Source organism: Festucalex cinctus, chromosome 1 (genome assembly GCF_051991245.1).
Source record: "Festucalex cinctus isolate MCC-2025b chromosome 1, RoL_Fcin_1.0, whole genome shotgun sequence".
Taxonomy (NCBI): Eukaryota; Metazoa; Chordata; class Actinopteri; order Syngnathiformes; family Syngnathidae; genus Festucalex; species Festucalex cinctus.
Window position 1 is genome coordinate 62,582,051 of NC_135411.1, and position 26,378 is coordinate 62,608,428.

Consider the following 26,378-nt stretch of genomic DNA (forward strand, 5'->3'; position numbering starts at 1 on the left):
TCAGCAGTCCTGTTATCCGTCCAATACATTTGAGACTGCATATTATCTGCTAGTTCTCCTTGAAATAATGTAGCAATGCTATTTTAAACGTAAATTTGATACCAATAGCTCCGTAATTTGTCTTATAGCGCCCCTCCACATATTACATTGTTAGTGGCAGCTGAAGGAATGACACGTGGCATCCCTTCACACGTATGAGTACAGCACCAGCACCAATAATACTCATCATTGGGTCCCATGAGCTTGCCCTTGTGGTAGTGCTGCCGTATCCACTGTACATTTACCAACCCATTTTATATCACTGGCATCAGGCCAAAACCCTAAACAAATATCACTTTTCAGGGGACCCCCCAAAACAGCATCCCCCCCAACCATCAATTAAAGAGAACAAGCCATTTTCAACACAATAGATTGGTCAATAGGGATGTAACAATATCCAAAAATCACGATACGATGTCACGATATTGTGGGGGAGGCTGGTGATACAAAGTCACAAGTGTGTGTGTGTGTGTGTGTGTGTGTGTGTGTGTGTGTGTGTGTGGGGTGGGGGGGGGGGGGGGGGGGGGGGGACTTGGCGTGGCGGACTTTGACGACTTGGCGTGGCGGACTTTGACGACTTGGCGTGGCGGACTTTGACGACTTGGCGTGGCGGACTTTGACGACTTGGCGGACTCTCATTTCGGCATTTTTAATATCACAATATTGCCGTCAGCGTTACATCCCTCTTGGTTAATCATTTGTAAAAATGACACCCACACGTGTACACTGACCAAAAGTATATATGAAAATTGTCAAATTGCGACTTAGGTTTCTGCCAGACACCAGCAATATCTTAACTTTCAACTGGATTCTTTAAGAGCATTCCATTTCACTGATTTTGCAACATTTTTCACAGCATGGGGCTTTGTCACACAAAAGTAAAAAAAAAAACAACAAAAACACAACAACTCAGAAAAATGGTGTGGTACACTTTATTTCCTGTTATGGTCATTTTTTAAGCCCAATCAGAAGTGGCACCACCCCAGTCAGAGGCCTGGGCAGTGGGGGCAGTGGACCAGTCCTCAGTAGCGGGCTGATTGCTCCAATCCTCTGCAAGACGACACACCAAAAAAAATAAAAAATAAAAAATAAAAAAATTAAAAAAAAAAATTAGAACCCAGGAAATTGTTTAAAAAAAATGTAAAATTTAAAATGACAATTCTCACCTGAAAAGACTTCAGTGGGCTTTACAGCTGCTGGAGCCCCTTTGAAAAAAAAAAATAATAATAATACCTTAATACCTGGATTGGAGCAGCACTGAAATGGGTGAAAGTGAAGCAAAGCTACCTGCTGGAAACTGTTGAATGGGCACAGATGGCACTGCGACACCCTCAGACCAGTCAGCAACTTCAGGCTGGGCAAACTCTGCTGCAGGCGCCGTCCATTCACCCTGGAACTCCTCCTTTCCAACAGCCTTCTCAGCAGCCGCCTGCTCCTCCTTCTCAATCTGCATTTTAAAGCACCGCCATTAGTACATTCATTTGGTGTTTTGCTGTGAAGATGCACTCATATTTACCTCTTCAGGATCTCTGTAGAAGTACAGATCAGGCATGACTTCCCAGGGGTGCTCTCTGGAAATTGTGCCTCTCATTCGGAGAACCTCCCGGGCCAACATCCACCACATCAGACCCACAGAGTGGTGACCCTGAAAACAAATAGATTGTTTTTCCCAATCTTCTCCATAGAATCAAGCTGTCAAGTCTTTTCATTCTGCGGCTCACCTTGTTGTTACAGGGGATGGAAATGTCCACATATCGAAGTGGCGAGTCAGTGTTGCACAGAGCAATGGAGGGGATGTTCACATAGGAGGCCTCGGTCAGTGGCTGGTGATCAGCACGGGGATCTGTCACAATCAGGAGGCGGGGCTCCCTGAAAGCTGCCTGGATCTGATTGGTGAATGTACCCGGGGTGAAACGACCATGGAAGGTGGTGGAACCGGTGGCAGAGGCGAATTTCAACACTGCTCTCTGAAGAGGAAACAAAAGTTGTCAATTCGAGCGTTTGAGTCACTTTATTTTTGGTTATATTGTGGCTCAGGTCTATCAAACCACAATCACGGGACATCAGTCCTCAATGGTATTAAGATAAAAACCTGTCCATGATTACTCTTGCACACTTCCGACACCTGAACACCGACAACGGTGCCCGGCTTTAATAATGTGCAATTTACACATTTCAATATTGGTTCTATATCAACAGCAGTAGAAGCAAATAGGATTCTAAAACTGAAATGTACCTGTCCAGTGTTCCTGGAGGAGATGACACAAACATCGGCTGGGTTTTCAATGGCAACAATGGCCCTTGCAGCCAGCAGGAGCTTCTCCCAGGTCTTTCTCAGATTAATGATGTACACACCTTAAAATATAGGAGAGAAGCTTAAGACACATTAAAAAATAAAAACATCAGAAAATGATAAAATTAGTCACCAATATTTGGGCCGTGCAATTATGTGAAATTCTACTACAATTATTCCAATCCACGATTAGAAAAATACGTAATCGTAAAGAAAATAATTGAAATTGTTTATTTAAAATGTTGCAACAGTTCTATGGTAATTTATAAGTGTACTGCAACTAAACTCCAATGCATGGTATTTGTTTATACAAGGAAACCATAATTGAATATAGACATTTGCATCTTTAAAAAAAACAAAAAAGTAATTTCATAAATTTTGTTTGGTCCAAGAGGAATATACATAATTAGTGTTTTGAATAACTTGTCTTTATATTTTTTATATGTTTTGTACATATGATTGTGTGAATAATTGTGATTTCAATTGTTAGCAAAATAATTCTGAATAATATTTTCTTCCTAACTAATGTGCATCTACACATACCATCACTTTTTCTCTTGTAGACATACTGCTCCATCTGGAAGTCCAAGTTGGTACCTCCAAGATGGGTTCCTGCAGCCAGGAACTTCAGCACATCCTCCTCCTTCATTTGAAGGACATCCAGACTTCCGGACATCGTGACCGCTTTCCCCGAGTTACGAGTGAGTTGGGAGAGCTGTGGAATAAAAGGAAAAAGCATAATTAAAAGCCATTGATTATTTCGGAATGTGGCATTTGGTATTTCACACGGCACATTATTTATATACGCTGTCACCAACTACAAATGGTAGCTAAAATGTGTTTTTCGTGTATCGTTGCAACATACACATTATATCATTCACTACAGTAGCCTGCATAGTAGAGCGGCAGCATGGAATGAGCGCGTGTCACAAGCTAGTTAGCTTCAAACGTTAGCATTGCTAGTTAAGGCGCTTCAAGACGACGTAAAAGCGACATGTCTCGTTTTTAACGTCGCTCTGGATGGGTAACGTGGTAATAAGGCGTTTGCTTAAATCGTTGGACAAATTTGAGCTTTAAATATTGTAAAAAGGCGGTCGAGAAACTCACCACGAAACAACGCCGTATGGAAGACTAACAACACGATGGCAAAAGAGGCCGCTGTCAGGAAATGACGTTGTATTTATAGTAGTCTTCCCAGCTTGTGATTGGTTGGTTGCGCTCAACAGGCCTTGTTGTATTTCTGTCGTTTTATCGAAAGGTGGCAGTGTTGTTAAATGTCGTGACGATTTAGCTTGGCCCACTGGTCCAAGGGGTGGTACAGTGTCCCATATTAAGACAAGATGGAAAGACCATATTAAGAAAATGTTGAGACGCTGACTTCTCAGTCAAAGTCTGACCCGTGTGACAACTGTATTTATTTGCCAGAGATAAAGAGTTCCAGTCAACATGACCATAGTGTACAAAGTGTCCTCCACAGTATAGTGTTGAGAAATGAATCCACTGAAACGTGTCAGTGGCCTAAATAGGAGGGAATCTTCCTAGCAAACATCCATCCATCCATCCATTTTCTTGACCGCTTATTCCTCACAAGGGTCGCGGGGGCTGCTGGCGCCTATCTCAGCTGGCTCTGGGCAGTAGGCGGGGGACACCCTGGACTGGTTGCCAACCAATCGCAGGGCACACAGAGACAAACAACCATCCACACTCACACGCACACCTAGGGACAATTCGGAGCGCCCAATTAACCTGCCATGCATGTCTTTGGAATGTGGGAGGAGACCGGAGTACCCGGAGAAGACCCACGCGGGCACGGGGAGAACATGCAAACTCCACCCAGGAAGGTCCGAGCCTGTACTCGAACCGGAGACCTCAGAACTGGGAAGCGGACGTGCTAACCACTCGACTACCGTGCCGCCCTCCTAGCAAACATTCATTTAAAAATAGGCTGGAGAACACAGATGAAGGTAAATTCAGTGCTGATGCTTCAAATCAGATGAGGGTGATAGATGATTCATTTAGTTTAGAAATGTTCTTGTGTCAAATTGTTGTGGATAGTTTGCCCACAGGTGTAAAGCAAAGTTCATGTTTTAGATTTTTCCACGAGAGCAATTTTGTTTAATATTTAGGTTTTTATTAAAACCACTAACAGACTGAGTGACCAATGAATGAGAGCTGACAAGGCTAAATGTCGTGAAAATAAAGAGTTCTCTTAACCAATAACCTTTACCAGACTACTTTGTGTTTTATCTATGCACATTTGCTTTGTAGGCCAAGATTAAGACAGACTCTATCATATAACAGTGATCTCAGGTCCAGAATTCAACGCGCCCTATGACATAACAGCCATATTTGTGCCGTGGCATACCTGCGGTCCGGTTTCAAATCTTGATGTTAAGTAGACACCTTCAGTTTAATCATTTACAGCATTTAAGAGCCGGGTAAGAAGCACACATCACGGTCTTTAAAGAAGACTTGTTTTATAAAAATATAAATACTGGGTGAGTGGTTAGTAGTGATGGCAAAATGAAGCCCCGTAAAGCAGTGAAGCCCTGCAGTGAAATGCTTCACACACACGTAGGGGCTTCAAGATGATTCATTTCCTCGACTACGCCATCATGTAGACAGAAAAATGTATAACATGCTTGGTGCATGCAATAAAATGGTGGGGTGTAAATCATGCTCTCAATACAAAAGAATATATATGTGAAGAGTGTTTTAACATGAATTGTTCTGTGTTACTTTGTCTATGTTTGTGCTTATGCAACAAGTGAAAATGTGAAATAAGGAGGTAAAATAAAGTGCTTATTCATTTTTATTTAAAAACTATTTTTTTCCGAAGTTTTTGGACTCAGGCGGTTTCTTTTTTTTGCAGAGAATTTCACCTGCTTTGGAAAAAAAACTCTTTCACATGGTACTGATGAAGCAGGGGTGCATCGATATGAGATAATAAGTTTGTATAGAATTGGACGCGTATATTTCTGTGATTCCCAGTACTGAAGGGGACTTTCAACTGTGAACAGAAAAATGTGAATTTTATGTGTTGTCACATTTTATTTTATTTTATTATTGGAATCTGTTAAAATAGTACCGTAATTACAGTGCATTACCTTCTGAGGTGAGATCTGCTCAAAGTGCTCCTAAACAAGGGAAAATCTCTTTCTTGCTGGTTCCATCGCAAAAAGAAGCTCGTCAAATCGAATGCCAAAAGCAAAAAAAGTAGCGCAAGAAGGGACCCGACACAAAAAGTGAAGGGGAATCCTAGCGTTTCTTTGCCGCTTTTATTTCGAACTACACTCAAACCTTGCGAATCATTTCCTGAATCAGTCACGTGGTACACCTGCTTCGTGGGGCTTCAAACGTCACCACGTACGTCATCAACACACGCGTTTGACACGCCGTTCATGAACCACTCATCTGCATTACTCGGCACACGCTTCAGGGATTCGACCCGAGAAGCACATCACTAGTGGTTAGCATGTCCGCCTCCCAGTTCAGAGGACTCCGGTTCGAGTCCAGGCTCCGGCCTTCCTGGGTGGAGTTTGCATGTTCTCCCTGTACCCGTGTGGGTCTTCTCCGGGTACTGCGGTCTCCTCCCACGTTCCAAAGACACGCATGGCAGGTTAATTGGGCGCTCCAAATTGTCCCTAGGTGTGCTTGTGCGTATGTATGGTTGTTCGTCTCTGTGTGCCCTGCGATTGGCTGCCAATCAGTTCAGGGTGTCCCCTGCCTACTGCCCAGAGCCAGCTGAGATAGGCGTCAGCACCCCCCGCGACCCTTGTGAGAAATAAGCGGTCAAGAAAATGGATGGATAGATGGATGGAAATATAAATACTTGGGTAGATTTTTAAATACATACAAGGAACATTCATTTTAAGGTATTATTGTGATAAAGGGCTATATTGTTGCAGTAAAAGAATAAAAAAAAAAACAACAACATATTAGTTAGTTAGTTAGTTAGTGCTACAGAAGAAGTGAAATCAACTGCACAGGTACTGTCGGTGCACTTGTCCTCTTCACTTTTTATCACTTGAGCTCATCTCTGCTTTGTCATCTACCAACTTTGCCTTGACATTCCTTTTCACGATTTCAGTCCAAGATATGACATCATCTGTTCATAGACGGTCCACGCCATGGCGGCCATCATCGTCCTCCTAAGACAGCGTGGCAACGCCCCTCTTAAGAAGCCCTCCAGTCCATGTTCCTTGTTGACAACATAAAATATAACAAGGTGTCATTCATGTGTATCTCAATCAAAGTCACAATATACAAATTCATTAAATACAAAGGGAAATACTGTACTGTACTGAAGGTGATTTCCTAATACCTTTTTTTTTTTTTTCCATTGAATGTGCATGATTTTGGCTTGTCACAAACCCTGATCTGTTAACTATACTACAATGTGTGTGTAATAACTGGTTAAATGATACTAAATAACAATAATTAGATAGATAGATAGATAGATAGATAGATAGATAGATAGAGTTTTTTTTTTTTTAACGAGACATTTTGGTCATGTATAGAGTATTCTATTTTCGGAATATTTTGTATGTGTCCTTCAAATTGCTGTCATTATTAGGTAGTTGTAGAGTAAATAGTTATGCATTGGACCTCTGCGATTCAAGGGCAATAGGGGGAAAAATTGTTTCTAACCCATTCAAATCTTTTACAAAAACTGATGATATACTGAGCATGCATTTTTCACAAATAACGAGGTTAGGGGGGTAGTGTCTAAGATATTTAAAAAACAAATCAAATGTGGGGGTTCAATATACTTGTGTTTTATTATATTTTATTTAGTTGGATGCTCTCAATCTTAATGTGGCTCGATGCCTGAGTGAATGTTCACATATTCATATTGGATATTTTGATAACATGTCTAACTCCATCATAGTGACATATCAATTGACATAAAAGAGACAAAGTTTTCAAGCAAGTGATACACAGCACTTACCACATAGATGTATCTGACAGCGTCAATCGTGCTCAAACAAGGGTTCACTTGCACGAGCGTTTTGACCACATCGGCAGGCTGAGTGACGAGCGAGGCCGACACCCCTGCCAGGATCCCACAGCTGAAGTTCGCCAGGGGAGCGTAAGCAGACACGCTGATCTCTTCAATGAAGATACGCAGTAGATAAAGTCAACGAAATGAGCACCCACACATTTGTTTGTAAGACAAAAGAAAAACACTGCGGAAAGTTCCTCGAAGGTAGTACAGATGCATTATTTTAACTTTATAGTTTTCAATTAAAAACAGAAATATTGTTGGCTGCATCACCCTGAAGCAATTTGTCCTTCTTTGTTCTTTACATACCGTTTGGCAAATTGGCCTTCATCTGGCTGTAGAACATAACGTAGATTCCAGAGAAAGGCACGTCTCGGAGCAGGGTGGCCATCAGGCCCGAGTAGAGTGCTGCAGGACCTTCAGTCCGACACACACTGCGCAAAGCCCCGGAGACACTCTCATAACGGTACCTGCCACACTGAGGCAAAACCGCAAAAGTCAAACTTCGAAAGTTGAAGAATGATGTACCATTTTGTGCTGCCAAGATCACAAACGATTAATGAGTACACACAACCACAACAAAATGATATTGTATAACATCCAATAAAAGAGCTCAAATTTATACTCATTTTTGTTTCAAACTGTCAGAGGCATAAAATGTTAATTGGTAAAAATTTCATGATGGGCTTTTTACATTATTTTAAGGTGGTTATTAAACTCCATCAATTCATTGAATTTAAAAGTTTTTAGTTGGATAAAAATTGGATTAGTGTGGTCTCTGTGTCCACATCTAAACAACACAAACAGCACGTTTCTGTAAAAGTGGGTTCGGTGTAGGCACACCCCTACACTTCAATGCAATAGGTCAAGTATGGAACAATCAATGAATTATATAACAATAACAAAACATTCTTGTTCAACGATTCTTTAACCTTGTGTAAAACGGTATGTTAAATGTAATATGCAGTGTTGTACAGTATATAACGAACATAGAGAGGCAGGTAGTGGTCAACCATAAATATCGGATTGATTACTGCCATTTTGACACTGCTCTTGCACTCCTGTGCTTTCTTACTTCATATCGAGTCTTGATGACCGTCACAGGGAGCATGAGGACCCCAGCCACCGTCCTGGCCCCGCCTCCCAGCAGCACAGCCCCCAAGGCCCCCGGGTTCTTCTCCTGGAAGAAGTGCTGCTTTAATGAGCAGTAAGTGCTGAAGTAGAGCCCCACCCCTGGAATGGTCCTCATGAACGACTGGCCGAACACAAAAACAGGAGAGAGTTGAGTGGTTGGCATTTAAGAATTCACATGTGCCATGATGAGTATTGCCATTCTAACCGGTGAAACTCCTTTCCACAGTCCCAGCAGCCTCTCTGTCCGCACTACATTCAGGATCACTCTCAACATCCCTACACGGCTAGAACTGAAAGAATAAAATTCAGATAAGCGGTTAAAAAATAATGCACTATAACGTGGACCTATTTTGGTTGCCAAACAAAGGTTACTTCAAGTCAAAATTACATTTCATCCAGTCAATTGAGCATTTTAAGACAATTTCCTGTGTGCACTTGTTGGCCCTTACCCGGGCTGCACGCTGTTCTGCAACGTTTGCAGACGTGTCTTGACCAGGTCGAGAGGCTGGAAAAGCAGCGTGGAACAGGTTCCACTCAGAGCGCCACACATGAAGGCTTTGACAGCTGGGTGAGCCTAAAGAGGTAGAGGACAAGTGATGGTGTTTTGATGCACTCACAGATGAGGCAGGTTTGTGTTTCATCCATACATCCACCCACCCATCTATCCATTGCTTGTACAACTTATCCTCACTACAAAAGTTACCAAAAAAGTATCTTGAATGAAAATAATGTTGATATCGCCACTGCCCATCCATTTTCCTAACCGCTTACTCCTCACAAGGGTCACGGGGATGCTGGAGCCTATCCCAGCTGGCTTCGGGCAGTAGGTACACCCTGAACTGGTTGCGAGCCAATCGCAGGGCACACAGAGAAGAACAACCATCCACACTCACAAACACACCTAGGGAATTCAGAGTGCCCAATTAACCTGCCATGCATGTCTTTGGAATACGGGAGGAGACCGGAGTACCCAGAGAAGACCCACGCAGGCACGGGGAGAACATGCAAACTCCACCCAGGAAGGCTGGAGCCTGGACTCGAACCGGAGTCCTCAGAACTGGGAGGCGGACGTACTAACCACTCGCTGATTTCAGCATATCAACAGTAATTGTTCACTGATTTGTGTCGTCTTTCATTGACTGATTATCTCATGCGTTGAATCAAAATAAGACATTTGCAAACACCTGTTTTTACTTTTACCTTTTTATTTAATCACTATACAAATATGAAGTACAAAATAACAATCACCGGTTAATAAACAGTAATGGGGGGAAAATGCTTTTGTAATAATACAGTTTAATTCAAAATTAAAATGAATTTTATTAGTCGATTGAATAATCGATAGAATAAACGACAGAATAAACAATTCTAAAAATATTTGATGACACCACTAGATTTAATACTAAACAGAAAAAATGCATCACGAATAATACATCTTTATTATTATTATTTATAATCTGTTAATTTACATAAATGTTTCAATGATTAAATTGTATGCTTTTTCAATTTGGTGGAGGTATTTGTGAAGTGAAGCTACATTAAAAAAATAACTTAATAAAAAGTTAAATAAAAATGTTTACCTAAATAAATTGTTGAAAACCAATACTAAAATATTAAATACAAATGTGCTTTAGTTCAAATTTAAGCACAATTGAACAAATGTACTGTTCTGGATAAAATAAATAAATAAATAAAAAAGTTTAAACCACAGAACATTTCAACTTGATATAAATTGTTGACAAGGCACAACAAAAGACGCTTGTTAACATTCAACTTAAAACTTACCAACGACAGTTCCATAGCTCTGTCGGGACTTGAACGAGTTGACTGAAGATTCTGGTCCTTTTTTTTTCGTACCTTCACGCTGCAGACGCTCTTCTTTCTGACAAGTACAAATCGATATGTGACAGAACTCGCTGTTCGGAGTCAATCCAGTCAACCAGCACAATAAGTGGAAATGATATCGCGCATGATCAGGCTCTGTTTGTACCAAGCTGCGTAAAAACTACACACACGAACCACAAGACTAGCAATGTTTTTTTTTTTTTTTTTGGGGGGGGGGGGGGGGGTGTTGGGGGGGGGGGGGTGGAGGTCAGCTGACTTGACACACAGCTACTCATTACCAAACCAAAGGTCACTAATTAGGATCTGGCTTCACGTGACCCAGGTGTGTACTAGCTTTACATCACAAACTAAATGACCAAAAGTTAATATATTTATTCATGTTTTACTCTGTCTTCGCAATAGCCTAAATAGTCCACTTGGAAAAAAGAGTAAAACACTCCACACATATTAAACTGCGTAATTTAGTAAAACATAAACTGGTCCATATGATCCTGAAATTGCATACATTTGAACACACACCGTTATGTTAAAATGACATACCTTATCGCCGCTTGGTTTCTCTTTCTGTCTTCGGACTAAATTGTTTCACCAACAATAATGAAACTTAAGACCGAACTTGGTACCCGTAATAACGAAACTTAAAGGCCGACATTGGCACTCAGGAGCTCGATGCTTATTTGATAAACACTGCCTTCAAAAAGTAAAAGTTCTCCGAGGTGTTACTAGCAGGTGTTCCTTCTGAGGGCAGGTCTCTCTATGGTTGTCCCGATTGGATGGCACGAGAGCCATGCCCATTCACATTTTTTTTTTTTTTAAATCCATCAATCCCTTTGTCCAACTCGTGTTTGGACAATGTTTCATGTTTTCACATTTCGCGACCTTATTGAGGACAAACAGTCCGGAAAATGAATACATTTTCAAGTGACCTCTAATAAGAAGTTACTCTTAAAACTAGGCAACTCGAATTCACTTAGATTATTTTAGATTGCAAGTATCACAATAAATATGACTCTTTTTGATTAATATTAATTCTTCCGTTTTCAAACAATTGTCACGGTAATTATCCATCCATCCATTTTCTTGACCGCTTATTCCTCACAAGGGTCGTGGGTCACGGTAATTAAATTCTTTTAATTTCCCTTTTATCCAGGTGCGTTACCGCCACCTGTCGGACTGGGCGTTAAATGTGTTTGGGTTTTTTTTGGTTCCTCGTCCTCACAGTGGAGGTGTCCTGCTTGACAGCACGAATATATCGTTGCCTGACAGTGGAGCCCTCACCGAAACGACTTCACAGTGGAGGTCTGCAGCCAGGTGGTCTTGCAAACCATCCCACCCCCGCCAGACTTGAAAACATTGAGTCATGGAATGCATAAAATAGTATTTCTGTAGGCCATTGACCTCTGTAGCTGCATTTTATTTTTTTTCTTACCCACTATCAGCAGACGGCCATTTTGCCACTTGCTGTCGAGTGAAAATGACATCATAGTTGCGCAGGTCTCAGGTAACATCCAATCACAGCTCAGCTTCAGAAAACAGGTGAGCTATGTTTGGTCATTGCCTGAGTAACTGATGCCATCTTCAGTCGACAGCAACTGGCAAAATGGCCGCCCCCTGAGATGGATAAGAACTGCATTTTGCTGCATAAGTCATATTCCACAAATGTAATATTAATCAGAATGTTATGTTTAGACTGAGGTCACAACAGTGTTTTAAAAAAAAAAAAAAAAAAAAAAAAAGTTTAAGTTTTATTTCCGTCAAAGTCTGTAGTATGTACTAAAATGCCATTTTCGTTCCCAACCCCCCCTAATATCCAAATTGCATCTCAAATAAAACAGGTACAATCAAATCAACTTGGCTAGAAGTTACAAAGGGTATTAAAAAAAAAATACTTGACTGAAAATTGCAGATACATTTTGTAGTCAGGTATCATTGCGCCAAAAATCTGTCTGATTAGGGCGAGAGCTCCAAAGTGGTGTGAAATACAGTCAACGTACAACATGATCATTTAGAAAGCCTCTTTATTTGTAATACCAAATACGTCACAATTGCTTCAATTCGAGGTGCAGATAAACATTACATAAAATGAGATGCATTTTTTTTTTCATTTGGATTTGTTTTTAAGTGTGTACAAGTAATTTCATCTGAGCAGTGATTTCTTTAGTACAACACATTCCTCTCACTTCCCAGCAGTGTGAGTGAGCCAAAGCCACCCTTGAGCACAGCGTGTGGCTTTAAATCTGCAAAAACAGAATTTGTGTGGGACAAGTATTAATGTATATGCTGAACGCCATTTTGAGTAAAGTGTACACAGGCAACAGTGATCAAATATGTCCTTAGATCCCAGTACGATGACTTGTTCAACCATTGTGACAAACCCACTATGCCCTCAATACGCTGTGCCCTGAGAATACAGTGTGTGCCTTTAGGAATAAACTACAACCCACAACTTCAATTGAACTTTACCCTGAACAAGAATGTAGACGATAATAACGACACAAAAGATCAATAAACATCCAAGGGAAGAAGAAAAAAAAAAAAAAAAAAGTAATGCCAACAACACTGCCCAGCTCAATTCAGCTGCAATTAAGGTCTCAATGTGCATGTTTTTTTGCATTTATTACTCAAGGATGTGCATGATATCGTCAACATTTAAAAAAATCTTTGATTTTGTTTCAAAGAAAAACAAAATGCAGTGGTTGCTAATGGATCGGCTAGGCGTTTCAATACCCCAGTGCAAAATTACATAATTTTAGCACAGTCACAATCACAATCAGATGCCTTCACTACATGTCATCGGGCCAATAAGTCTCAAATTATGAAACGTGATTAGAAATGTGTATATCAAATGATTAAACTCAAAAGCATAGTCACAAGCTAATAGTTAAGTTGATGCGATACATTTGAGCATATAAACCTTCATTTTAAGGCAAAAGGGCAAGCAAGAGCCATAAACGTAGTACTTCCATCGTAGAAACTTCAGCATAAAATACAAATCTATAGATTGAGATATTACTTTGGTCCCCTTCCAGTAATCAGTCTTCATTTACGTATACTTTCCATTTACTCATTCTTCAATTAGAAAAATAGATCCTACACCAGGCCTTTTATAGTTTGACTGTCTCCTTATAAAAATATGTTCTTTATTCACTTTTCCCAGAGAATGAGCTATTGGTCAAAAAGGGGGGAGCCCAAAATGGGTTTGCATGGTGATTGTCCGAGTGTACTGTCTTAACTATATGTAATGCATAGATTGTCACGGTTAAAATGATCAGCCAGTCACAGGAAATGACTTGGTCTCTGCATGTGGTTTGTGTTTGCCACTGATCAGTACGTAAAACTGACAGTATGCTCATGTGTATTTACGGTTGTCTAATAATTGCGTGTTGATAAATGAAGTGCCGATGTAGTGGTTTATTCAGGTTTGGGCTCAGGGGTCTCGCTCTTGGGCTCAGCCTCATCATCACTTTCCACGCCAGTACGGGTCACGATACGACGCATGGTGAAGGGGAGGTCGCCACGTCTATAATGGAGCAAAAAGGCAACAAGTAAATACAACAATTTACACTTTATACCCATAACCAAAATATCAAATACCTGACTATGAAGACAATCTTAACTTCAGAAAAGGAACTTTGTCAAAAAGCCCTGAGCTTCCCTTTAATTAGTTTTATGTATTAAACACTACTATATATCCTTGGCTTTTGTGTACTGTGAGACTGCTTCAATTAAACAATAAAAAGTTAGCGACCACCTTTACTGACAGCTCATCATTGCCAGCTTCAGAAGGAAGACGACTTAATACACCAGTCTGACTTCAAAAGTTGGAAAGCATCCAGGTGTGTGTATAGCTTAATAAATGTATAAATCACCGTCATAATGTGGGGATCCTGTTTGGTAGAGTCTGGGGTTTATTTTCGGCAAATTCAACATGTCGAATTGGCGTTGGCCCGTCATGACATTTGATCACTGAATGGCTGTTAACGAATCGACACATGGGGCAAGAATATGACTTCACAAATGTGGATAAACGGTAAAGCTTTTACTATACACAGACTTTGATTTCAATATCATTCGTTTTGCACATTATCACCCTTTCGACGTAAACAAAAGATTAATTCATCACTATGATATATCACACAACTGGATATAACAGGTAGGGTTTACTTTTATAGTACACAATACTCTGTAAAAAGCCTGAGGGTGTGTTTCAGATGGGAATACATCACGACTATGCATTGTTTGCATTTTTATATCCCACCTCCAATAATAGCTTTCCGGTTGCCTTTTCCTAACTGAGAAATAGTGACTACTGCCACTGATGGATTGGAGGGAGAGTAGTTCTCATGTATGCGCTTAAGGTACTTAATTGCCATCGGTGCCTCTTTGTTGCAGTGTGTACTTCCGTCATTTTTCCAACACGAGGTGCCAATGGCCAGGCCGGCATTACAGGGGGTAGGCACCGGTCTCATTTGGCCAAAGAAAATATCAAATTTTCACAATGTTAATCCAACGTGTTGTTACCAATGCAACCATTATTTGTACTTGTACTCTCAAAAATGCTTATAGGGTGATTTTGTCACGTCTTTTTCTACTTTAAATGAAACTATATTTTTGAAATTACGGATGAGAAAACAGTCCGCAAATTTTAGCTCATGTAGTGATCTGAAGTAGTGCTACAAAGCACCGAAAATGTGAACGTATTCAAGGGGAACTAACTGATTATCTCTCAGTTTCTCGACTCACCTCAACTTGCTCTTGAGGCTGGACACCTCACGGTTCATTGTCTCTGCTGATTCAGTGGCATCCTCCAGCTCCCTCTGCAGTTTTCTTCGGTTTGCGTTAGCCCTCTGAGCCTCTTCCTCAGCCTCCTCCAGCTGACGTTTCAGCTGCTTCATGCGAGAGTTCAATTTGTCCGCCTAGAAGACAAATGAACACGCACAAAATTTGATATATAGTGCTATTTAATTCTTGATATAAGGCTGTCCATTACTCAAATATACTGTAAGCTATTGGAGAGAAAGGCAATTTGTTGACAAGCACATTTGTTTTCAATTGTCCCACAGAAGCAACCAGTTTCATCTTCAGTGAATGCAATGAAAAAGTACGTGCGTGGTGGAAGCCACAAGCAGGTGAGTGGGTGGGGCCCGGGGAGAAACACAGAAACACACACACCTGGTCTTTGTATTGCTCTGTGTTGCGTCTCTCATCCTCCACCTGGAGAACAACCTCTTTGAGTTTCTTCTCTGTGCGTCTCACAAGCTTGGAGGCACTTTGCCGCTCCCTGAGTGAACGGGTGAGACAAGAACAGTGTTCAGACTTGAGAAGTGGAGTTCCACGATGTCTCTCCCGCTGCCGATGCTTTCACCTGGTCTCAAAGTCGAGCTGCTCTTCCAGCTGAGCGATCTTGGCCTCCAAGGCTGTCATATTAGCCTTGTATTTGGACTTCACTGTTCCCTCCAGCTCCTGCAGTTTGAGTTTCAGCTCCTTGTTCTGACGCTCCATCTGGGAACGAGCCCCTTCCACACGCTGAGAGGAGCTGCGCTCCGCAGCCAACTCTACAGTCATCTGCTCAGTCTAAGAAATTATATTAAAAAAAAAAATAAAAAAAAAAGGAATGCAACTATCACCAACATTGGTCACCACAAAGGTTGGATTCATAAACATGTTCCAAGCCGGACTCCAAGTTGTTTTATACAGAGGTGGACTAAACATTGCAGACCTGAAGCATTGCTTTCTTCATCCTGTCATTGATCAGCTCAGTATTGCACTGCTCCTCCTCCACCTCTTCCTCCAACTGAGCGATACGAGCCTCCAGACGTCTCCTCTCCTCTGCGGCTTGAGCACTTTGATTAATAAGCAGTGCAAAGGTTGAAGGAAAAGGAGAAGAGCAAAAAGTGTAAAGATGAGGAGATGAACGCGATTTGAGAGAGGTCTTACGTCTTGGAGGCCTGGTTATTGATCTCATCTTGCAGCTCGTCTCTCTCCTGCTGAGCCTGTCTCTTCGCACGCTCTGCAGCAGCCAGCTCCTAAAACACAGACGTTGAGATTGTATTCAAGTTCCAATTCAAATGTGGCTCATATTGTATACATACAATTCACAAAATGAGTTAAAATGGTGAGAATGTGTGAATAATGACCTCCTGCATCTGGAGCATATCTGCTTCCATGCTCTTCAACTTCTTCTCAGTCTCCTTACTCTGAGCAAGTATATCCTCTCTGGATAAACGAGTGTCATCCAGTTCCCTGATAAGTTCTTTCATTTGGGCCTAAGGAACAAAGAACATTCAAAACTTAGTAAAAACAAAGAAAGCAAACTTTGTGGTTCAACACCAAGCTGACCAGATGATCCAAGGGCATTTGAAGGCACACTAATGTTGACTCACTTGGAGTTTCTTCAGCTGTTTGAGCGCTTCCTCGCGGTTCTTGTTGGCCATGTCGATGCCCGCTTCCAGCTCCTTCAGGTCCAGCTCCAGTTTCTTGCGTGCACCCACAGCAGCGGAACGTTGCTTCCGCTCATCCTCCAGCTCCATTTCCATTTCACGGACCTGAAGCAAGTACATGTAATTGTCAATTGGTCATTCATAGGTTTAAGTTTCAAATTTAAATTCACTATATTTAATCTTTCAAATTTTACCATGGAACTTTATAAGAGCAGACGGTATAGAAAGAAAATATACTGATCACAACAGTATTAAAATGCATAACTCCTTCAGGTTTACCTACATAGATGTCATGTATGGATTCAGGAAATATGGGGCATAGTATACTAGTTGGAAAAAAACATTCATTCAGGATTCAACAATCTGTCTTTACTAAACATGGAAAACCTGTCATAGCTTCGTTAATACAATAAATAAAGTTCTTTATACGTATAGCGATTTTCGTGACATCGGACTCTTGATGATACTATGCACATTCACACCATTAACATCGCCAGCCAGATTGATAATTGTGATTCACTCGAGGGAGTTCATCACATTATCAGTCTGGTACTTCACGAGGCAGACCCGTTCAGGAAATGCAGGACTTGCTGTACAATACTTCAAGTTGATTGGATAATACGGCATCTTTGCACGTTTGTTATGACCAATCAAGGCAACAGATGAAAATTCCGTCTTCCGTCTCGCCATGGGTCGTTAGCGCGAACGTCTTTACCAGATAAAAATGCATCTAGCGCCTCTCACTGTTTAAATTTAACAAGGTAACTGAGTAATTCTGCGATTACAGAATTGCGTCCATTCATCTGTAAAAATGCCCGATATACCGGTATTTCATATTCTTGCACAACACGTGATTAAATAGTTAATACTTTTATTCCTTAATTATGCAGTACTAAATATCAAACATTTATACTGTTTCTTATCAGACCCCTGTATAATAACATTTAAAAAAAAGGCACGGCTTTAACAGTTTATATGAAAAAAATAAAAGTATGATAGGAAATGTTAAAACCATTCAGACAAAAAAAATAAAAATACACTGTTGAAAACAAATAAAAGCCGCCATCAGTGAAAGCCCGCTTTAAGCAGTACCTGCTTGACCAAAGACCTCTTCTTCTCTTCACCCATCTCGTCACGGCCTGCCAGGTCTCGCTCATACTGAGCCTTCATGGCCTGCATGTTGACCTCTAGGCGCAGCTTTGCATCCTCAGTGGCCTGCAGCTCATCCTCCAGCTCCTCAAGCTGAGTCTTCATCTCTTCCAGTTGCTGGTCGATTGCACGTTTAGATTTCTCCAACTCGTGAACCTGCAGGACAAATAAGATTTGAGATAAGAAGGATGTAAACTAAAAAGAGAAAACATCTTTTTTTTTAAGCAAAGGCAGAAGTCCCCAAACTTTAGTGCCACGAACTAACCATTTTCATGTTAAGGACCAACATAAAAAGCAATGATTAAAAAATATCACTCTCAGCTACACTCCACATTTAACACGTATTACTATAGTAATGACTGAGAATTAAAATGAGCTGGATGAATGAGAATAACCACAAGCATCCATTGACGACAAAGTGCTGTGTTAATCTAAGATAAATAAAGTTGCCGTGAGCACACAGTGCTTTTCTGCACATTATTAGGCATAATAGTCTGGAGATGAAGCTTCACTTTTGTGAAGTTTTTCAAGTTCTGCCAACCTCAATTGATTTGAGTCACTGTGCTGGTAACACAGCTCTCGTCTCTGTCATGTGAAATACAGACGAAGGAACGGGGCGTTTTATTGCTTATTCGACTGGGGCTTTGCAGGTATTTCAGCAGTAAACAATTTGCTATGTGACATTTTAGTGCCGGAATAAAAAGGTTATATACCCATCATGCCAATCGGAGATTACATGATACTACTTTCCGCTAACACTTTGTGTCACGGCTATTATTCCTCGAGGCTGATGAGAATAGCATCGAACAGGTTTAGCCACAAGACATTAGCTTTCGGCTAACATTGGACGCATCTGCTAGCTTCTACTGCCCATGAATGAAAACTGACGCATTAAGTCACTGGAGATAGTGACTTTTTAAAATATCTGTAATATTTATTTTACGGCCGGCAGAGTTAATTGATTTCCTAAAGAAAATACGGATAATATGTAACACTTTGGCAGCTCTGCATCTCGAAAAAGAAAACGTACATTCTTTCCAACATCATCCTTGGATGAGATCAGATCCTCCATTTCAGCACGGAGCAGTTTGTTGCTGCGGTCCAGGTCCTCCTTGATATCAATTAGAGATTCAAGCTCACGTGTCAAAGACAACGCACGAGTCTCTTTCTCACGGGCCTCAGCTTCAGCTCGGTCTCTCTCCTCTGCATAGCGGGAAGATATGTTCTTTTCTTCTGCCAGCATCTGGACAGATAACAGTGTAACAAGTTAGGTAGAACCACCATCAGAATGGTCTAAAACATTTCAAATGTAGGCTCACCTGGTCAAATTTCTTTTGCTTCTTCTCCAGGGTGGAGACAATTTGTCGGAGGTGGTCCTGATCTACCAGCAAATCGTCCAGCTCTTGCTGGAGGCGTGTCTTCGTTTTGTCCATTTTGTCGTAGGCCGAGCATTTCTCCTCCAGGCGCTGGCATGTTGCCTCAAGGTCTCTTTGCAGCCTCTTCTTTCCTTCTTCAGCACTGTCCAAATAAGTGGAATCCTGCTCAAGTTTCTTCTTAAAGTCTGAAATCTAATACAAGAAAGGTATTATTGCATTTTCCTTATGCAGAACATTAAATAACCCAAATGAAATAGCCAAGCCAGTGTTAGATTAGGCCTCTTTGGCACACAAGTAGAGAGTAGATGGGTGACGAACTAGGCTGTCGTCTTGCTGTGACCCTTTTCCTGGATCAAAATGTTCCGAAATGCTCCCATTGGAAAATTAAAAAGTTTTTGTTAATGTGTATCATTTTTCTCCATTGATCAACTAATGGTTCAGTGATGCAGAATGTGAGAAACGTTTTGAACTCAAACAGTTGCGTCATCTTAACACTGTTTGTGTCATGTCATACCTGAGCTTGTGCCAATTGAAGTTGCTTTTCTACATTTCTTTTGGCTTCTTCTTCTTCTTCCAGCTGTTCTCTTAGGCTATTCTGATCATCCTCCAGTTGGCGCAGACGAGTGCCCATTGTTAGTTTTTGCCGTGTCTCTTCCTGAAGCACTTCCTGTTGTAAACAAAAACAAGGATGGATCTCCACTAGGTCATTTGATGAAGGGTAGACATGGTTTTCAAAAGCTTCATGTATCTGATCAAATTAGGAACAGCTTACAAAAATGCTTGGCAGTATACCTGGACATCCTGGAACTGTGATTCAAGTGTAGAGTGATCTTTGGTTGCCTTAATTGACTTTGACTCCACATTATTCAGCAGAGCATTGACATTCTCCAGTTCTGCCTGTGGACGGTTACAAACAAATAAGTAAATAAGATACTGTATATGAGTCACCGTTTCAAGCATATTGTTTAACTAGTGGAACCTGTAGTTTTAAGAAGTGTATACAGAAAGCACTATAGACAAGAGCTCTTCTAGTCTAGCTAAACATATAACAAACAGCACAGAAGAAAAATCTGTCACAGATACATACCTGCATTTTTGTGGATTTCTCCATTAGTTCCAACCTTTGACGCTCACTCTCAGAAAATTTGATCTGTAACTCCTGAACTTGTGCTTCAGCTTTCTTTCTGCGATGCTCTGAATCTCCTTTACCCTGCATCAAGCTCTGCAGCTCAATGGTAAGCTCGTTCCTCTCGGATTCCAAAGCCTGTTTGGCCTTCTCCATTGACACTTTGTTCTGCAGGACAGATCAATTTAATGCAGCAACAAATTAATTGGTTAGTAATGTAATATTGTACTGTTTTGTTTTTTTTCCTGGACAAAAGACAAATGTAGGAATTTGAAGGTAAAATGTTTTATTACCCGCTTTGCCTGCTCCAACTGCTCATTTAATTCATCAAAGGCTTGACCATGCTTCTGTCGCGTGTCAACCATCTGCTGTTCATGGACTCTTGCTTCATCTTCCAGTGCCCTCTTCAGCTGTGTCACTTCAGCCTCACGCTTGGTCCTGGGCAGAGAAAGAAAATTTAAATTGTTAGATGACTGCTGGTAATGTCACAGTAATAATAACTTAGATTTATATGGCACCTGTTAAGGGATCAAGGTAAGCAACAAAAACTCATGGGGGGCGATTATGAATTTTGCAGACTCATAATGATAATAGACACAGAGGGTTTACATGGAGCCTTTTAATCAGACTAGGGAAGGGGGTGGGGCGCAAGCACATGCTCCATTAAAAAAAAAAGAAAAAAAAAAGAAATTCCATTCAGATTTGGCCTTTTTCCCCAGGGGTCAGATATTCCTCCTTTTGCCAATACGATCCGATTAGAAGTCCTGTATATGGTTCAATTAGAATAACCAGGCTGTGTAGGCTTTGCTCCATGCTAAGTCTTGCTGTAAATGCGCAATAATATCATCATATATGCAAATGAAAACGTAAACCCAGAGTACTGCCGAGGGTAGCCGATTTGCCGAGGCAAGCTGAAAGTATCACTTTCAGCGCCAGTCTGTTGAGGCCAAGGGATCAAGGCATACTAAATGAATAAAATGTGTGTGGTGGTTAGAAGGAGAAATATACATATGGTTTATCAAGGCAAACTGCATCCAAAACATTTGTGACACTGGTTGAATTGAAGCAAGCTTGTAATATCACCCGGAACGTATTTGTTGAGACGCCATGACAGCTACTGCTCGCAGCCATATTTGCCAGTGAGGAGCGAAGCCGTGACCTCACCACATCGAAAGCCAACTTTGCTCAACCGATCACCAATATTACTACCTCAGTTCTTGCTGTGCAGCAGTGGAGTCAATTGTGTCCTCCAGCTCAGTCTTGAGAGCCTCAAGTTCTTCTCCAAGGTCCCGACGTTGTTTCTCAGCTTTGACCCGGGACTGTCTCTCCATCTCCAAATCGTCCTGGAGTTCAGATATCTGAGCATCCATCTCTCGGATCTTTTTCTGAGCCATATTCTTCTGAGCTGCTTCCTCCTCAATTCTAAAATGTGATGTGCAACAGTTTATGGAGATTGGCGGACATACTTCCTTGAACATTCCAACAACAACCTTGTAAATGATGCTCAAATACAGTATGAGCATTTGATTTACCACTATATGATTAACAGGGCAATGACTAAAAATGATGAGCTGTGTTGTCAATAATACCTGGTTAGAGCAGCTTGGAGCTCTTCCTCCTTTTTGGCTAATTGGGCACGAAGTTCAGCGATCTGTGCCTGCAGCTCAGCAATTTGGTCATGTACATCGGTGAAGTCACCCTCAAGCTTTCGTCTGTTCTTTTCCAGCTCCTGTCGCTGCTTCTCCTCTCTACGCAGTCGGTCTGGGGCAAATTCAAAAATGAATTGTCGAGAAGAAATATCTAGCAAAAACCAAAAGTGTTAAGGTCCCATTTTACCTTCAAGGTCTGTGATCATGGCCTCATGTTTAGTTTTCAGTTTCTGTAGGCTCTTAGATTTCTCCTCCTCTTCTGCAAGGTTGGTCGTGAACTCAGAGATTCTGTCATCCATCAACTTCTTCTCCTAAATTCACAAAAAAAGTTGTTTTTTTGCATACACATTAGAGATAGAACGATAATCGGCCGGGCCGATAATCCTGGCCGATATTTGACATATTGGCACATATCGGTATCGGTCTGTTTTATTAATCTGACGGCCGATATGAGCGATCCATTTAAAACGCCGTCTTTTCGCTTCGAATGCAGCCCAGAGCGTCTCTGTCTGTTATGGAGTCCAACTCCAGCAACGTAACGCCCATAGCAGCATTTGATTGGTTAGCCGTGCAAGAGCCAGAACCAATCAGTAGTGTATGCCGTGTATCACAGTAGCCGGTCACACACGCACCCACGGACACAACGCGACAGACACATGCTTCGAAGGTAAGTTAAAAGAGAAGAGACTCCGCCGATCGTTTCACCATGATAAGCTAAACACATTGAATTATGTTGTGTATTAAATGCACTATATGAATGGAGCTGCATTGCCTTGCATTGAATCCCCGCTAGCTAACAGTGGTGTGTTCAGCTTAGCATGTAGGCTAACACCCAGTAGCTAATTCACTACTTGAACTACTCGGGGAGGGAATCACACACATTTTCACTTAAATAATGTTTGTTAGAAAGGTTCCAAATATTAACAGTTGTCATTATTATATTGTCTAGTTCCATGTTAAGAGTAGAGTAATGTCATTATATTTACCTCTCGTGACGCACACATTGCATTCTGGGTCACGTCCACTACTTGTTGCATAGCGGTTATTATGCAGTTAGATGCCACAGTGACACTAAATAGCGTTTAGTTACTTTATATTGTGTTTATTTGTCGCACTGGTTTGCCATTGTGTGCCTTAAGCTTCGACGTCGATTTGATTGACAGCTCGTTGTGCACCTCGTTAAAGTCCGCTCCGTAACAAATTAAGTGTCTCAAACACCGTTTAACTACACGAACGTGTTCTCTTCCATATGTTTGGCATTAGTAGAGAAGTGCACTAAAGTATAGTGTGCTTATTTGCTCGTTTTGTCTCTCTTTTCACGTCATGTCTGCTGTCAGTTGGGACATTATCCTCTCAATGGATGCCACTAATATGTAACATCTACGGCCGTACACGGCTGCAATTAATGTTCAGTGATGTAATTTCGTTACGTGCATCATACTTTGAATAATGAGCTAATCTTTGGTGTGTTGTATAACTTTCTCGTGTGTTAGTAACTATTCATGTGGACAGCTAAGATAGTGCTTGTTAATGTGAATTAGCAATGTTGCAGCCCAGTTATTATTTAGACAAGTACATCTGTGCCATTAAGTGATACAGTACAGTACAGTAGTGAGAGAATAGTGTGCCCATATACACACACGTGTCTATAAGTGTAAAACACATTAAACAGCAGAAAGTGGCAGCGGTCCACCGCAACAATGTCTGTTTAACCAAGTTATTCTTACTATTATTATAACCAAGTTATTTTACTCTACCTTTTTCTGCGTTGATTGGGGCATCCTAAGTGGCAGTAAACTACATGATGAAGTGTCTTTTGACAGTTCTCTTGTAGAGAGGAGTAGCATGATATTGCTGTTCTCGATTTAAGATCCTCAGCTTATCAAAACTGTCTATATGGTAACAATAACAATAATCATAATAAGGTCTACAAGAACTGTATGGTGTTCAGGGATGAATAGTTTTTCTCATGGAATTTTTTTATTTTTTTTTGCTGTAGTAATAAGTAATGCCACAGCTGATGCACATTTTGAATGACAGGGTTCCTCCTATTACTTCAAAATATAAAAATACAACATTTATAGAATAAAACTACAAGTATCCCAAATGCTATAAAAGGTAATGTCACATTGGCCCCACATTCAACTCCCCCCGCCACCAACGTCTTATTGCAGATAGAAGGATGTAAAATGAAAAGTGCAGTGTGAGAATCCATTGTAAAGAACTGTTAGGGTTTGCATTATTCAAAAATTTGGTGCCAACATTTTAACTTTTACTGCAAATGAATATCGGCTTCAAATATCGGTTATCTGCCTCCTTGACTACCGATAATCGGAATCGGTATCGGCCCTGAAAAAAGCATATCGGTCTATCTCTAATACACATACAAGAAAGAAATGAGAAAGAATGGAGTATTTTCACAAACCTTGTTAAGTTTGGCGTTATGATCATCCAGGACCATGACATCCTCTTCAAACTTCTTCATTTTGGCCTCCATGCTGACTTTCTCCAGTTGTAGCTTCTGTCTAGCTGCCTCCTCTTCATCCAGCTGTTGCTCTAAGTCCTATTTCCAAACAAATAAGAATTTAACACTTCATGGGTAACACACAATCCTGTATTCAGCACTTGCTGAATACAGGATTACAAGTCAATAGGGGTTTAGATAAAGTCTCTCACGGAAATATTTTGCTGCATCTTCTTTTTTTCTGAGGTCAGCTGTGACGCACGCTCTTCCTCCTCCTCCACACGGGCTTCCAGGTCATGGAGGATCTCCTCCAGTTCCTGCTTCTTGGCAGCCAGGCGAGCTCTCATCTCTTCGGACTCAGCACAGAGTTCTGTTTCTGCCTGAAGCTGTTCTTGCAGGGCCATCTTCTCAGCATTCAGCTACACACAAAAAAGTCAGCACAGCATTAAATGTTATGGCAAGTGGTACCTCGCCCTCCCCTCAAGGCATTTCTCCAACAAAAATATGTTTCTCGAATTTTGATTTTACCTGCTGCTGTTGGCCCTCCAGCTCCTGGAGCTGCTGTTGCGCATACAACTGTTTTTCCTTCACTTTGGTAAGTTCGTCATCCTTGGCCTGCATCTCCTCTTCCTGTCTGCTTACTTGAAGTAAGGGCTTCACCTGAGAAGGAATGTTTGATGTTCAAGCGTATACAAAATCTTTGGAAAGGATAGAATGCAAAATATCAGTGAGAAATAGGACAGATTGTTACCTTTGTGAATAGCCTCCACCACTGCCAGTTTCTGAGTTTGAGATAAGCAGCACAATTTCTTTGGATCACCTTCATAGCAGTTAGCTGCTGTTGTCGCTTTGCAAAAGCCCTGCAAAAGAAAAATAAAGTTATTTCACAAGAGAAATGACTACTTAAAAGATAAACTGTCACTAAATTTATAAGACTGTAAAGATCTGCATGGAGGGGTGTAATCATGGAGATGTGCGTTTTGCCCTACCTGCGGGCCAAATAGCCTCTGCACCAAGCCTGGAAAGTAATGATAATGTCTGTGATTTTCATGTCTCGCTCCTCCTCCAGGTGAGCAAGAACTCCGGCTCTGAAGAAAACTTTACTTTGGCCAATCCGGTAAAGATTAGGATCCAGCTCCAGACATTTGATCTGACAATAAAAGAAGCACAATGATGCATTTTATGCAAATCTTCCACTGTGAAGATTAAACAGAAAGTACAACTTTCTTACCATAAGCACACAAGCCTGCTTTCCATCCATGAAGCCTTTGGGAATAGCATTCGGAGTGAGGATTTCATACCTGGAAGAAGAGCAGGTGATATTGGGAATATTCACACCAGAGTAGAACTAAAATGTGGGCTCAACATTTGCCAACCTCTGTCTGAACTCCTGGAAGACAATTCGGTTAGGAAAGCCTTGTCTGCAGATACGGATCCCCTCCAGAACACCATTACATCTTAGCTGGTCCAGAACCAGGTGAGGATCCAGTTTTCCTGCCTGGTGAAATGCAACAAGGATACAGTATTTAGCAATCTGACTATGCACAATGGCTTACGTGCCAGTGTGATTGGGCTTCTGGTACCTTTTTCTCATGGTTTGGGATGATGCAGCGGACAAAGTTTGGATTTGTGTTCCTCAGAGTGGCCATCAGCTTGGACAGTTGCTCTTTGTAGAGCTGGCCCACAGTGCGGAACATGCCCTTGCGTGTCTTAAAAGCACCTGGCATCTCTGACATGCCGGAAACCTTATCAAGTCCCACTATGCGGTCCACTAAAGAGAAGGCAACAGACAAACGCATCAAGAAATTACTCAAAAGGGTTCCATTTAAGAAGGCAAACGCTGAACAGGGCCAATTTC

General features: G+C 41.2%; 3 protein-coding genes across 5 annotated transcripts in view; all 3 read right to left on the reverse strand.

The window, feature by feature from the left end:
- Positions 1-957: 957 nt before the first annotated feature.
- Positions 958-3,545, reverse strand: rpsa (ribosomal protein SA). Its single transcript, XM_077500554.1, has 8 exons — positions 3,440-3,545; positions 2,876-3,047; positions 2,276-2,394; positions 1,761-2,006; positions 1,556-1,684; positions 1,327-1,486; positions 1,206-1,244; positions 958-1,089 (listed from the first exon to the last, which is right to left on the reverse strand). Exons 2-8 carry the CDS (start codon positions 3,006-3,008, stop codon positions 995-997), a joined length of 921 nt encoding a protein of 306 aa, XP_077356680.1. The 5' UTR covers positions 3,009-3,047; positions 3,440-3,545; the 3' UTR covers positions 958-994.
- A 2,610-nt stretch (positions 3,546-6,155) lies between these two features.
- LOC144003894 (mitochondrial glycine transporter A-like) lies at positions 6,156-11,078 on the reverse strand. Of its 2 annotated transcripts, none has more exons than XM_077500575.1 (8): positions 10,857-11,078; positions 10,257-10,349; positions 8,921-9,045; positions 8,677-8,761; positions 8,413-8,592; positions 7,647-7,815; positions 7,284-7,444; positions 6,156-6,533 (listed from the first exon to the last, which is right to left on the reverse strand). In XM_077500575.1, the coding sequence occupies exons 2-8, from the start codon at positions 10,269-10,271 to the stop codon at positions 6,411-6,413; spliced, it is 858 nt and encodes a 285-aa protein (XP_077356701.1). In that variant the 5' UTR covers positions 10,272-10,349; positions 10,857-11,078; the 3' UTR covers positions 6,156-6,410. The 2 variants fall into 2 exon arrangements, with proteins under 2 accessions (XP_077356701.1, XP_077356693.1); XM_077500567.1 differs by having other exon boundaries at positions 10,257-10,353; positions 10,857-11,077.
- Positions 11,079-12,317: 1,239 nt separating this feature from the next.
- Positions 12,318-26,378, reverse strand: part of LOC144003904 (myosin-9-like) — a 39,963-nt gene continuing 25,902 nt past the window's right edge. For both annotated transcript variants that reach the window (XM_077500597.1, XM_077500589.1), the window contains 26 exons: positions 26,104-26,291; positions 25,897-26,018; positions 25,752-25,821; positions 25,510-25,670; positions 25,272-25,380; positions 25,049-25,180; positions 24,733-24,939; positions 24,482-24,619; positions 22,244-22,367; positions 21,997-22,168; positions 21,617-21,829; positions 20,701-20,845; positions 20,369-20,575; positions 20,074-20,178; positions 19,796-19,948; positions 19,225-19,473; positions 18,936-19,148; positions 17,849-18,061; positions 16,700-16,861; positions 16,454-16,582; positions 16,254-16,342; positions 16,036-16,159; positions 15,682-15,890; positions 15,489-15,597; positions 15,060-15,232; positions 12,318-13,836 (listed from right to left, as the gene is read on the reverse strand). In XM_077500597.1, the coding sequence (XP_077356723.1) occupies positions 13,728-13,836; positions 15,060-15,232; positions 15,489-15,597; positions 15,682-15,890; positions 16,036-16,159; positions 16,254-16,342; positions 16,454-16,582; positions 16,700-16,861; positions 17,849-18,061; positions 18,936-19,148; positions 19,225-19,473; positions 19,796-19,948; positions 20,074-20,178; positions 20,369-20,575; positions 20,701-20,845; positions 21,617-21,829; positions 21,997-22,168; positions 22,244-22,367; positions 24,482-24,619; positions 24,733-24,939; positions 25,049-25,180; positions 25,272-25,380; positions 25,510-25,670; positions 25,752-25,821; positions 25,897-26,018; positions 26,104-26,291 (4,025 nt within the window). In that variant the 3' untranslated portion in view covers positions 12,318-13,727. The remainder of the gene's footprint in view (positions 13,837-15,059; positions 15,233-15,488; positions 15,598-15,681; positions 15,891-16,035; positions 16,160-16,253; positions 16,343-16,453; positions 16,583-16,699; positions 16,862-17,848; positions 18,062-18,935; positions 19,149-19,224; positions 19,474-19,795; positions 19,949-20,073; positions 20,179-20,368; positions 20,576-20,700; positions 20,846-21,616; positions 21,830-21,996; positions 22,169-22,243; positions 22,368-24,481; positions 24,620-24,732; positions 24,940-25,048; positions 25,181-25,271; positions 25,381-25,509; positions 25,671-25,751; positions 25,822-25,896; positions 26,019-26,103; positions 26,292-26,378) is intronic.